The 14,298-nt window shown below is 30.2% G+C and overlaps 1 protein-coding gene across 1 annotated transcript; it reads right to left on the bottom strand.

Moving 5' to 3' along the window:
- Window positions 1-945: 945 nt before the first annotated feature.
- On the bottom strand, window positions 946-6,443 carry LOC107430660 (protein NRT1/ PTR FAMILY 5.6). Its single transcript, XM_048463442.2, has 4 exons — window positions 6,141-6,443; window positions 3,293-3,510; window positions 2,608-3,152; window positions 946-2,085 (listed from the first exon to the last, which is right to left on the bottom strand). The coding sequence occupies exons 1-4, from the start codon at window positions 6,280-6,282 to the stop codon at window positions 1,206-1,208; spliced, it is 1,785 nt and encodes a 594-aa protein (XP_048319399.1). The 5' UTR covers window positions 6,283-6,443; the 3' UTR covers window positions 946-1,205.
- Between the last annotated feature and the right edge of the window lie 7,855 nt (window positions 6,444-14,298).

Raw genomic sequence — 14,298 nt, 5'->3', positions numbered from 1 at the left:
GGGCGTTAGTTAATACGAAACACAGTGTGTTTGGAGGACTCGGAAAAGGGCATCAAAATCTGTTACTTTTAAATGCTTTTTTGTTGTTGTTGTTGTTGATATATGCTTCACACACACTATATATATATATACACTTTAAATGCCAAAGATTCCCTTGTGGACCTATTTTTAATATATCTAGCTCTGTGCTTATTGGATCACCTACTAGGCTAAATCAATTTGAATGAAAGTTTGATAAGATAAATCTGTGGCTTGGATTTTCTTTGTTTTTTGTTTCAGTTATATATCAAATTGAGAAATATTTAGTCCCACTTAGTTGAGAGAGGAGCCCTTTATATAGATATTCCTTTATGTAGCATAGTACACTATGATCTCTTGGAAGTTAGCAAAAATTAATGAAAGGTTATGTTATAGAGCCAAACAAGCAAACAACCAAAAAAAAAAAAAAAAAAAAAAAAGTTAAAAGGAATTGCCTACTTTTGTTTTATGCCTCAGTGTTTTTTTTTTTTTTTTCACTGAAATTCCATAATGTTTATTTTCTTTCCCATAAGATCCAACTAACATATACATATGCAAATAATATGTTTCAATATACTTTTTTTTTTTTCTCCATACCCTATTTATCATTTTTTTTTGGGTGTGAAACTTGGGTCCTATGATCCTTGCTGTCTTGTGAGTTGTGATATGTAAAATTGAGATTATATTTACATGTCCATTCAAATAACATATTTTGAGAGAGTTGGAGAAATCTCATATATTTTATTAAAGTATTAGATTCTACACTATATATATATATATATGAACAGTATAGACGTAAGGGATATATCGCTGTTTAATTTGTCAAGTTAAAATACAATTTGAATGGTAAAATTTTAACTCTTGTGAATTAAAAGCATTTTCAAGATGAAAGTATATAAGTAGATAAAAAATGGGTAATGCAGCCAATGGTGCTAAAGCAAGCAGAGCATACACATCCATTGAAACGCAAACCTTTACAAATTTCAGGCACGGTGATGATCTACAACATTAATTAATTGTACTTTTTCCCTCTTAACGTACTACAACATTTTAATTTGATCATTTTTTATGTTTTTAACACACTATAAGGAAAATCATAGGAATTAATTTCTAAGAGCTTAATCATATATAAACCTAAACATATAGTATATATATACCATATAATATATATATCTATACTAATTTTTTCAAGCCATTGAAGCTGCATCATCATTATCCCGATCATCACCTTCACGATAGCAATCAGCAACAGCAACATTCTGAACATTCTTATAAGAATATCGGCGAGCCAAGAGCACGAACACACAAGTGTTCACCGCACTCATCGCTGCCAAAACCCAATAGAACTTGTCCAATCTGCTACTATTCAAGTCCTTCCCAAACCAGCTCTTCCCTGTGCTATTCTCGGTTGCATGATCGATGATCGTTATCACAACACTACTCAGGAAGTTCGCAGCTCCAATAACGCTAAGATAGAAAGCGATTCCTAAGCTTCTCATGGAGTCAGGGACTTGATCATAGAAGTACTCCTGCAATCCTACGATGCTGAACCCATCTCCCACTCCGATGATAAGAAACTGTGGAGCTAACCAGAAAACACTCATGGAGTGCGAACCCTTCACTGGGTCGGTTTCGACGAGTCCTAGTCTTTTCTTTTCGACCAATGCGGCAACAACCATTGTGACTATGGAGAAAGACATTCCGATACCTATCCTTTGGAGGATGTTGATGCCTCTTTCGTTTCCGGTTGTTCTTCTCAGCACAGGGACTAGGAGTTTCTCATAGATGGTGACCGAGATTATCATTCCGATGGCGGCGAGAGAGTAGATCGACGCCGGTGGGATCACGAAATTCCAGACTTTTCGATCCATGGTTACACCTTGTTTGATGAAGAATGTCGAGGCTTGAGCCACGCAGACTCCGAAGGGAAGTGTGGCCATCCATATGGGGATCATGTTGAGTACAAGCTTCATCTCTTCCACCTTCGTCACCGTTGCGAGTCTCCATGGACTTTGTTTTTCAGCTGAGTCGTTTGTGTCTTCGATGATAGCCGCCTTGTCGAAGAACCTGAAATATTTTGGACCGGGAAATGATAGGTTTGAGTAAACAAAAATAGTATTTGTTCGCATTGTTGATTAAAATTACATAATTGTTTATTAGAGGTAAAAAGGATTCTAAATAAAAGTCCAAGTGTTGAAAAATAATGGGTTAAATTTAATCTTTTTCAATATCTACCACATAATTTTGACCACAGGACATATCGCATCAACTTTTTAAATTGCTTTTAAGAGATAAGTCATCCCAGATAAACAAATTCAAAGACTGGGACAATAGTAGGCCCTTGGTTTAAAAGTATAAGCTGACCTGATAAAAAATTTATCTCATATATATATATATATTAAATTAAAAACGATGTCCCTTGTACAGGAATTTTTGATAAATTTTAGTTCAGAATTCATTCTACAATGAATTCTAAATTAAGATTTCTGGATAAAAAATTGATTATGTGTATATAAATATAATATATATATATATATATACATGTCAAATGCTACTTCAATAAAAATCTAGAAGGGAGAAATGAATTACTTGAGCTTCTTGGTGTGGCATAGGAGCCTTCCTTGAGACTTATCTGACTTGGAAATTTCATACAAGTGAGCAGGATTAGAAGGGTATGGAAGATTCCTTTTCTTAATGGCGGCTACAACAACCTGCAACAATGGTGTCAATGGACTTCCATTCGGCTTCCTAAAGCGATAAAACGGCCTTCCAACAATGAAGACAACCAGAGAAACGGCCATGACAATGGTAAGAACAACATCAGCAGCACCCCAGCTCACATGATCTTGCACATAAACAATGAAAGTCACTCCAAATAGTAGTCCAGAGCAAAGACCAAAATTCCACCAGTTGAAATAGGACATCTTCTGCTTCCTTTCCTCGGGGTGATCATCTTCGAATTGATCAGCTCCGAAGCTCTCCAGAGCCGGTTTATGTCCTCCCGTTCCGATCGATATCAAGTAGATTGCAAGGAAGAAGACTATTTCATGGATTTTCCTTGGTTCAGTACATAGATTACTATCACAAGCCTTCAAGCCAGGTACAAACCATGACATGGTCAAAAGAACCAAACCCTGTGTTTTTCCCATTTTGGTTAGTACTTTTTCTCTTTTTTTTTTGTACTTAATTTGTTCCTGAAGTTATATAGGAAAAATATATATTTGCATATATATTAAGCATATGAGCATTAATTAATTGGAATTATGAATTTTACCATGAGGTAGATTATGGAAGAGACAAAAACGGTTGAGAAACGACCCAAATAAGCATCGGCTATGAATCCTCCAAAGAGTGGCATCAATGTGGTCACTCCGGCCCAGTAGTTGACACTCTTTGCTGCTGTCTTTAGGTCTTCATGGATGACCTTGGTCAGGTAAATAATCAAGCTTGTTGCTATTCCAAAATAACTCAACCTCTCACTGAACTCAATGGCTGCGTAACAAAGAGGTTTAACAAATTCATAAAATAAATTAAAGACAAAAATATATATATACATATACATATGTATATATATGTTTGTGTGTGTGTGAACAAATTAAATTTAGTATTATTAAAGCGGATTTAAAAACTGATAAACTGTTAAATTAATTTGATGTGATTCTAATTGTATATATATATATATATATATATATATATTGATATAATTTTCTGACAATTTAATCGTGTGGACGAGCGCAGTAAAAGCACAAAGCTGTAATATTCCTACCCAAAATCTAAGTGCGTTGACTGTTTGATTTGCTGACATTCATAATTATCATGGCGAGTTGTTGCTATCATACGCCAATAGCAATATATTTTGACCCAGCTTCATGTTGTGCTTTTAGCTGTTAGGTCGACCTCGTGTATATGCATATATTATATATTATCAACATGGAATATGATGTGTTATGTATTGATACACTTGGTTCAATAATAAAAATTACTGAGAATATGTATTCTTTAATTTCAGAATTCAAATCTGAAATGGTGACAAAAAAGTTTATGTTGACAGAAAAAATGGTGTGTCACATTCAATGCTATATTTTATAGTCATACAAAATGAAAAAAAAAAATATATATATATATATATATATATATATATATATATATATATATATATATATATATTATGGGCCACTTCAATTAAAGATGAAAATATTGCCTTTTGGTGTTTTTTCCAAAATATATATTAGCTAGGTTTTTCTGTTTTTTGAGAAAATATTAGCTAGGTTTTTCAATTCCTAATTTTAAATTTGAATCAACATTAATTGTTTACTCAAAATTTCACTTGACGTTGCATTGTATTCTCTTATGTATTCATTGCTAGGACCCACTATCTAATATTGTCCGATACAGACATTATAAAGCCTATAGAGTGGATTAGCTTTTTTTTGGTCCAAATATGCAAATTAAGAATGCATGGTCTAGGAATTCGATTGCATTATAAATAGATAAAAAAAGGCATATAATGGAAGCAAGAAAAACAAATTAATTAATTTACCAAAATACGGAGAGAAACTAGCTGGTTAGGTTAAGAGCCTGACGTGAGCATTAAGCTATTCCTCTACTAATTTGACAACCTATAAGTGTTCTCTCCACTATGTTACTCCACCTCAATCACACAGTAAGCTATCTAATTGGAAAAATCATGGGTATATATATATATATATATATATATATATATATTTTCTTAAACTTTGTTCTAGATAAATATTAAAAAAATTATTATACACTCAAGAACAAAAAGGAAACCCTCTAAATACTTTACAAACAGAGAGGGGAAAAAAAAGAAGTTTGTGGACAACAATATTAATTAAAAGCTATGTCGTATTAGAGGTTGCTAATGGTGCATAATTAATTAAGATTCATCCAAAAAAAAAAAATGTATAATATGGTGGTACCAATTTTTATATATGCAAAACACTCTCACATTCCAAGAGGCCCTGTCCCACGTTGCACACCCTTACACCGTTGTCTGACTGCTCACATGTGTACCGTCTCAAAATTCCATATTAGATTTTAGAGTTGGGAATCTTAATTATCCATTCTTTATACATAATCATACACTCACAATTTGTGTGCTGGACACCTAACTTTTTAAAAATGTTAATTATAAGCACTTTTTAAGTGCTTGGAAACGGTTAAGCGCCCAATATGTACTACCAGATGACATCTTGCAGATAAAGATTGCAAGTATATATATATATATATATATATTATATATATATATTACATTCTTTTGACTTCAACTATATATGACAAACTCAAGAAGATGCTAAATATATTACCTAACCAAAATAATGAAATGGTTCATTTTCATGAAAATATATATTATCATATGGCAACTCAACCTAACTTATATTGGATAATGGTACAACTATAACGTACACAAAAAAGAAAAAAAAAAAAAAAAGAAAAAAAAAAGTTGGTGGATTTTTTATAAATTTATATACACACTTTTTTTTTTCTTTTGTTATTTTAGTATTTCGTGAAAATTTGACGCTATTGTACTTTTATTTTTTTTTCCCCCCTTCATAGTGAGAATGACCGAAAACAGCATTACAAACTTCTAAGATGCAAATATCACGAAAGCTTAAAGATAAAGCAAACAGCTAGCTATATGTGCAGAAAAATATGCTGTAGTATCATATAGATTTTAACTGGTTCTCCAAAAAGCAATTGCCCTGCTCGTTTGCTCTTTTAACTTGTACATCCTCTTTTGCTAACGTCCACTATTTTTCAAGGCTTTAATTAATTATTATTATTATTATTATTGCTTTTAACTTGTAATTAATTAATATCCAGAACAAAGAATTAAAGACTCAATGAACTGGGTGAAAAGGCAAGCGGTTCAAAAAATTATTAGAAATGCTATTTACTTAAATATACAGACAAACCCCATATGGTTTGGAAAGAAAGAAAAGAAAACCAGATATATAGTATTGATTTTCCTTTTCTTTTTCTAGGCAGCCAAACGGAGTACACATGGAATAATAATAATAATAAAAACGCCATAGTACCAGCACTTAACAATCCATGACAGTGGCATATAAAGTTTAGATATAATCAATAATATTCCTTACCGATAATAAAGAGAGACGCTTTCCAAACACCAGTGGAAGCTCGTAGAGGAACTTTTCCTTTATGATCCACTGAAGAATCATAAACCCATTTCTCTTCTTCATCAACTTGTTTTGTTTCTGCTACTACTTTTCTCTCTTTCATCTTGCTTCCCTGATCAGAAAGAAACTATTATATCTATATATGTTTATCACTTTGCTAAGAAGAGAAGCTAAATCACTAGTAAAGATGACTATCTATGAAGAATGTTTTGGTGGGTTTAAAAAGCTTTGTTCTGGGGCTTCTTATATAGGGGGAGGGATTGTTTTTTTTTTTCTTTCCTGAGTGGGATTGGACTTTTGAAATTCTTACCAAGATTTTGAAAGAGATATCTCACCCTTTGGACATTTGAGAAAAAAATAAAATTTTCTTGGTCATAAATCATAATTGTGGTAGAGAAAATAATAATAAATAATAATTTAAATTCTTGTCAATCATTCATAAAAAGAAAAAAAAAGTTTATTTATTAAAAATAAAAATAGAAATTCCTTCAATCAAGAGGTCGCTATTAAACGTTGTTACGGGGAATAGCACAATTGCCAAAATGAATTTATCTAATGGGACCAAACTGCTGAGAGAGGCTCAAGTCAAAAAAGTGGCTTTAATAAGCTACATACCCATATAGACCGTATCTATATTCCACTATAGATAGGTGCATTAGAGATAGGTGCATCTTCTTTTTTACCTATCTCATTGTACCTTCCCTAAAAAGAATAAAAAAACAAAAGTAAAAATTGTTTCAAACCTTCAAGTGGAAATGGTTGAATTTCGTTAATATTGCGAATAAGTTTACAAATTATAATTATTATTATATTTAAAAAAAAAAAATCTTTGGCAAGATTTGAAGACATTTGTTCTCAGATCAAACTTTATGTCGAAGTCTTAACTGTCCATGAGAATAAATATTAACAAGTATAATGATTTAGCATTCAATAATTCTGTATTTATTTATATATTTGTTTATCAAGTTTCATATGCTAACGCATGGTATTTTTTTTTTTAATTTTTTTTTCAAACTCAGCACTTTATTGCGTCGAAAAAGTAGGAAATAACTCTTGTTGTACAGGTTTAAGACTTTCTAAGTTAAAGAAACAGTTGCTGAAAATTTGGTTGAGTTCTCTTATATAGGATTGTAAATAGGTTTAAATAGTTCATGATTAGCTTATTGCAATTCAAACGTTCTAATAATTCATTATTAATTTATTCCAATTCATTTAATTTATATTTTTTTCTAAAATATATGTTTTTATTTTTTTAGATAAAGTTGTTTAGTTTTGAATTCATGATTTTTTGGATTTCTGGCTCTTATATTAATTTAAATTATCATTGATTTTAAAAATTTATGCTGATGAAAGATGAATTTTTATTTTATTTATATTTTTTCTAACACAAACGAATAAGTCAAATCTGTTATTTATACATGTGTATATATATATATAAATTTATTTAAATATATTTAAACCTTATAATACATAAACAATATTTTTATGGTTAATTTTATAAATTTTTTAAGTTTACCTAAAAAATTTGAAACAAGAAATGAAATTTTTTAATAATTTAGTATTAAAATAAAATTAATATTACCAAATGTGCAAATATTTAGATATTTATATTTAAACAAATTGAATTGAATTAAACTTGAACTTTTTATTAATGAGCTTGATTAGTTTTAAGCAAAGTGTTTTAAAATTTTATAAGCTTGAATACTTCTAAAATCATGCACGTTGAGCTTAAGAATTTTAGTATTCAATTTGATTTGGCTCAACTCAGTTTCGTTCTTATTTAAAAAAAAAAAGAAAAAAAGAAAAAATTGGATTGATAATTAAGACTTTCCTTTTCATTAACATTCCTTTTCATGCGATTCTCCTAAAAAGTATAATGCTAAAGTTCCCGCCATTAGTAAAAATATAAATAAAATAATTTATACATTAGCATATTGTCCCTATCTTTCTTCTCTTTAACCCTTTTTAATGATTATTTTATCTTTATTTACCACTTATCTTCTGCTTCCCTTTTCTACGAGTAAAAAAAGTATTTCATTTTCTTTTTAAAAAAAAAAATGCTTTATCAAGCAATTCTTGGGGAAAAAAGTTGACTTCTTATCGTTAAAAAAAAAAGAAATGCAAGCAGTTCTTAAGCAAGTCAAAGACTGAAATGAAGTTCAATTTTATTTTTTTTAATCATTTCGGGCCACTACACCATTGAGGTCATGGCAGGATATATATATATATATATATATTATGCTATGATGACTAATTAGTGGACCATTTTCTCTCCAAATACTATTAAACTAATCAAGTAAATAATTTCCCACGTGTTTAAAAATTTTAATACAAGTAGAGCAAAAATTCCATTAATCCTAATCCAATTCCAATATTTTAGATTAAGTACTAATCACATCACCAATTTTATGCCAATTACCACCAAAATGGGTGGCCAAGGCAATTGCTTGCCATTCATGGAAGGAAATGGTTAATGATAGCTACTCAACCTGAATGGGCTTAATTAACTTAATAATGCCATTTTCCTAAGTAATATTAGTAAGTATATATAGGGTTAAGGGAACCACTTTGCCTAATTATAGAGAGAGTGATCTCATCCCAAATTACCATCCAAAACTTTTCCCATAAAGCAGGTTGTTTTTGCACCCCCGCAAGCATGACGTTAGCACTCGGCCAATTGATATAACTTAAGCCATATAATTCCAAATTGTATACTTTGTTAGAGGCCTAATCTCTAATCTCTTTCTCTTGAAAAGTGAGCAACTACTTTAAACACGGTATACCCAACATGTAAGTTATGTATCTGTTTGGGATATTGAGTTGCTTTAGGTTAAACTGATTTTTTTTTTTATTTAACGAAATAAATATTTAATAATCCAGTCAGATCCAATATAATTTTACATCTCAAATAAACTTTATTTTTCTCTAAAATTGTATTAAAATTAGCTAATTTTTCTTTTAAGTTTAGAGTTGGACCCGAAATAATCTACATTTTGACGAATTTAGTTACATATAATGGGAAATCGGAAGTGTTAAAATTGTGTATGCCCTACACTTCTATTAATTAACTTAGTGTGGAGCCCATGATCCATATTGCTCAGTTTACATGGTTTTTAATTAATATATTATTTTTTCCCCTTGCAAACCAAAGATGCCAAGTTGTCAATTTTTAATGGTAATCTAGCTTTGGACTTGACTTTATAGCATACTATCGAGTTAAGTGAACTAGTGGTGGAGGTTCAAAGATTAGAAAGAAGATTCAACCTTTAAATGAAAATCAACCTGAATGTAAGCAACATGGATTATGGTTCACTTCTGCTCCAGTCTCATTAAAAGAGGAATTCAATGGTTACGGTTGAAGTATATAAATGTATATAAAGCTAAATATGTGGACACACCATTCTCTGTTACTTCCTAATGATGTTACCAAAAAGGATAAAATTCTTGGGTTTGGCTATTTTGTATGCATTTTATGACAACCCAAAACTATGCCTAATTTAAGTGTCCTTTTTATTATTATTTTTATTTTTGTGTTGCTTTTACAGATATATTAACGGTCTCTTTTTTTTTTCTTTTTTCTTTTTTTTTTTTCACTTTTGCGTATTTAAGATCATATTTAGTGGTTTTGTTTGTTATTAGATTTTTTACCATATCAGAAAAATATAAACATATATTAATTGAATAAATCTTTTCAAAAAATCTAATAAATATATGTTAAACATATTAAAAAATATAGATTCTATTTTTAAATTTTATTTATATTTATTTCATTTATATTGGATTTATATATTGCACTATTGTAGATTGGATTGTTGATATAAACACCCACTAAAAAAAAATAAAAAAAAATTCCAATGAATTTGTCTAAACACCCTATGAAGTTGATATGGCAAGAAAAAAACAAAAAAAAATAGAAACTATCAAGACATTATACTTTTGGAGGCTTGGAGGTCTTCTACTTTTGGAGGCAATTATTTTTTTAAAAAAACTTAATTAAATATATATAAATAATTAATAACAATAAACAATCTTCTACACATTATTATTAAAGAATAATTTTAAAAATAATTATAAATTTATGTTATTTAAATTTAGATAATGTCAATTTTTATGTTATATAGATAACAATTCAAAATTATCATTAAAAATATAGTTTGAGAAATTTAAGTATAAAACTTGTCCAAAGCACCATGCGTTTTTTACTGGAGATTATTTTATTTCAATTTTTTTTTTTTTTTTTTTTTTCATTATCTTCTTCATTCCTCAACAATCCGATGAATAAAGCAGAATCTTGAAGACTATGCTGAAACAAAAGTGATAGATATGGAACAAACTAGGCCCACCGATCAACTTGTCACTACGATATGTAGAGGTCCGCGTCCATATATAATTTTTTGATTTTTCACTTGTCTTAAACTTTTGGAGTTTCCGCAACTATTTGATAATAAATTTATTTTTTATTTTTGTAAACTGTATATAATTTGCTATTTTAATGGTTTATTAATTTTAATTGATGTCAGTTAAATATCCTTATTATTTATAAATGTATGAAAAAAAAAATACATGAAGAGAGAATCAAATACAATGCAAATTGTATTAGTTTTCTTTTTTCTTAATATTATTAATTAATTAACATGTCTAACAAAATTAAAAATGAATTTGTTATCAAACATGATCTAACTTTCTCTTCTTTTTTCTTTTCTTTTTTTTTTAAATTTTTTTCTGCTACTTCCTTTTGCATGTTTCTGAAAGCGGAATGGTCCATAATTGGTTGAAATCACGATTTGGACGAATTTATTCCACGAAAGTATTTTTTATGAGACAAGAATTTAACACATGAATCACATGCGTTGTCTTGCACAAGAATTTTAGAAGAATATCAACCAGGGAATTGATCAAATATAGACTGTGTGCACCACAATGTGATATGGCCAATCAGGAAATTCAAATGGAAGCCGCATTCACACTGCTACTTCATAGTGGCAAATGATTTTAGTCTTAGCTCATTAGAAAGAGACAGTCTCCTCAGCCATAATCATGCAAATTGGACTTTCATATGTGCTTATATTTGCAGTTGGATTACCAAATTTAGATTTTAATTCAAAGTATTTTGGAGAAAAATCCCATTTCATTTTCTCTTCCTTTTTCCCTTTTTTTTTTTTTTTTTTTTTTTTTTTGGCTGGTACCTTGGACATTGGATATATGAAGTCGGCAATGAATTTTCATTTCCAAATTCAAATGCCATGAACTTCTTTTTTATCTGAATTATTATGCATGATTGAAATGAAAGTGGGTGTCCTTCTCAAATTTTGTCCCTTCAGAATAGGAAATGTGTCAATTCAATCGTCAATTTTTTTTTTTTTTTTCCCTTTTAGACTCTATAATTAAAACTTTATTCACCCATCTTATAATCTTTGAGGATTTTCCAATATGATTCTGAGTAAATTTCTCACGTGCAATATTTATCATCAAAAAATATATCGGCAGCCTCCTTTTTTTGGAAAAAAAAAAAAAATGAGATTCTCTCATGATTTTACAAGCCTAACATATAAAAACATCTTTAGCACGTGAAAATTTTATAAAACAGATCTCTGTTTTTCACTTTTATAGTTTGTGGTTGGCACGTAGACAATTAGCATCAAGAGAAGAGCAAGTCCATATATTTATTTTATCATTAAATTTTGTTGATAGAGCCTTTAGGCACCAGAAAAAAAGTACAACCCAAATGGCAGTAAAAGTATACTTATTTACCTCTAATTTCTGCTAAAACTTGATTAAAATGCAAGCGAAACCGTAACAAAAAACATACATGTTCTTCTAAGGCTGTCCTTGTCAGAGAATTTAGATTCTTTTGGAAAAACAAACATATTATGTTATCTTTTCTTTTCCCTTGTTCTTGGTTAAAAGTTGAGCATATCTTAACAGGGTTTAAAATTGCCATTATTGCTTTAAAAAGTATAATCAAATGGAAATATGCCTGTAAAGCAATTAGTGTGGTTGAGTCATGATCACCCTTGGATGAAAGATTGAAAGAGGTTTATCGGGGGCTGGATTTGTTTTATCAAACTGTTAAAACTTGCTGATGAGATCAAAAGTGGCTGTGCAACAAAGAGGATGTGACTTCATTTCTTTATGGAGTGCTTTCACCATATCAACACCAACCAACAATTTTCGAAACAATTATTCATTAAAGAAATATATATATATATATATATATATAGATATATTAAGCAATTTTTAAATCATATCAATAATATCAAAAATAATTCCCCGTAAAATGTTCGAATGTTTTCCCAACTGTACATGTTTTAAAACAAACTACTATACTAAAAGCAAAACGTTTCCATTTTAGTTTTTTAAGACTAATTCAACAATGGAGGAGTATAATAAATCTCTCTTTCGTTGTTTTTATTTTTTACTTGATTTTTGACTTTTTGCTTTGCGAAAAATCTACCACAATCTCGCATTATGCACCACAATCATATTATGCTGTTAAACAATCATAGGATTAACAGTCATCATGCAGCTTCATTATGCAGAAACTAGCCTTAGTTTTTGACTTTTCTGCCCAGTGAAAAAAATCTACCATGATCATACTTGGCCGATAAACAGCTCGAATTTTGGGCTATTCTTCGAAAGAAATTACAAAGACCAAGAAAGGCATGCAGCTTCAATAGGCAGAAACAACCCCCACCTGTCATGGGATTAGCAGCAGAGCCCCCGATAAAATTGCAGAATCGGTAGCTAAAGATGAGACCATTAAACAGAAAAAACCATATTTCTTGTCTTTTCTACTATGTGACCATAATCTACGTTTGGGGCCTTAATAAGATGTTGAAGCTTTTTGAGCACTAACTTTCTGTTCTTTCACAAAAGTATTAGTACTACATTTCAAATGAACACGCTATAAAGAAAGCTTAAAGGGCAGGTCTATTCCCACTTGTCTATTGGTCTTAAAAACATCATTATATCGAAGATCAACCTTCTATTTGAGATGGCATCAATCATAAATAATTTAGGATGTTAATAAGTTGTAACTAAAGCAAGAAAATAATGCCTAGTGATCAGATTCAATCTTTGTTTCGTAGGGGTAGGACCAGCTGTTTGTCTATATCAATTCCCCATGGATTACAATGTTAACCAAACCTTACATAGATGATAAGACTCTACAGAAATAGATGATAAGACTCTACAGAAATTAATTGTAGAAAAACCTCAATTTGCTGCTAATAAGACAGCTACATAATATCCTGTAAATTCACCAAAAAATAAAAATAAAAAAAATAATACCCTGCAAAAGCAGGAAAATACGAAATATTTAGACCAAAATAAACTAGAAACAGCTTATGTTAGGGCAAGCACAACAAATACAAGTAGAAGATAGGTAATAATTACTTGCTTTAAGTCAATGTCTTATCTACAAACCAAACAAAAAAAATGTCAGAGAACAAACCCACAAATTTTCAATCAAAATTGTGTATCTCAAGCTTAATGATGAAAGCGCTATAAAAAGTAATGGATAGAACCCACTAAATGGAATTTGAGTGCGGTTCAAAATAATAAGAGTGCAAGATCCCACTGAAACCACTAAAATAGTGAGGAGGTCAGAGGCTTTAGAGACCATGAATATTTACTGTGCTTAAAAATGGGCATGTGAATAAGAAGGCTTAGGCCTCTTACAGTGCTTCCAGACATGATTGTGCTTTGGGCTATTTGATAAAACAGAAAGCGGATGTAACTAGGTTCGAAAATATTCCAATTATTCTAGTTGGATGAAGAAGAGAAATGGAGGCAAAACCTTTTGAATGGATAAATACCTGAGGGTACCTAAGAACAGGCCTTGTCACTTCTGTAGAATGGAAGGATAAATATGCCAACGATGTTTCTCCCGATAAAAATAGATATTATCCTCGTTAGATAGAATGGAGATTTGGAAAATCTATTGGTTGGTTTTGAAGAATGGGACTATGAGCTGTACAAATAAGGGCCTAATTCTTAAAATGCAATAGCAATTACCATCAAGAATCATATCTCTAATCAATGCAATAATACCAACAGACTCTTTAAAAAGATAAAATCCAACAAGTCAACTCAACTTTGGAAGAATTGCTTTGTCAAC

Source organism: Ziziphus jujuba, chromosome 6 (genome assembly GCF_031755915.1).
Source record: "Ziziphus jujuba cultivar Dongzao chromosome 6, ASM3175591v1".
In the NCBI taxonomy this organism is placed as follows: domain Eukaryota; kingdom Viridiplantae; phylum Streptophyta; class Magnoliopsida; order Rosales; family Rhamnaceae; genus Ziziphus; species Ziziphus jujuba.
Note: the sequence above shows the minus strand (reverse complement) of the source record. Positions and strands in the feature narration are given on the sequence as shown.

Excerpts from the sequence above, each read along its gene's own strand:
- LOC107430660 (XM_048463442.2), bottom strand. The coding sequence starts at position 6,282 with ATGAAAGAGAGAAAAGTAGTAGCAGAAACAAAACAAGTTGATGAAGAA. Across the intron at positions 3,153-3,292 it reads CTTCCATAATCTACCTCATG|GGTTTGGTTCTTTTGACCAT; the intron begins GTAAAATTCATA and ends GGAAAAACACAG. Across the intron at positions 2,086-2,607 it reads TGCCACACCAAGAAGCTCAA|GTTCTTCGACAAGGCGGCTA; the intron begins GTAATTCATTTC and ends AAAATATTTCAG.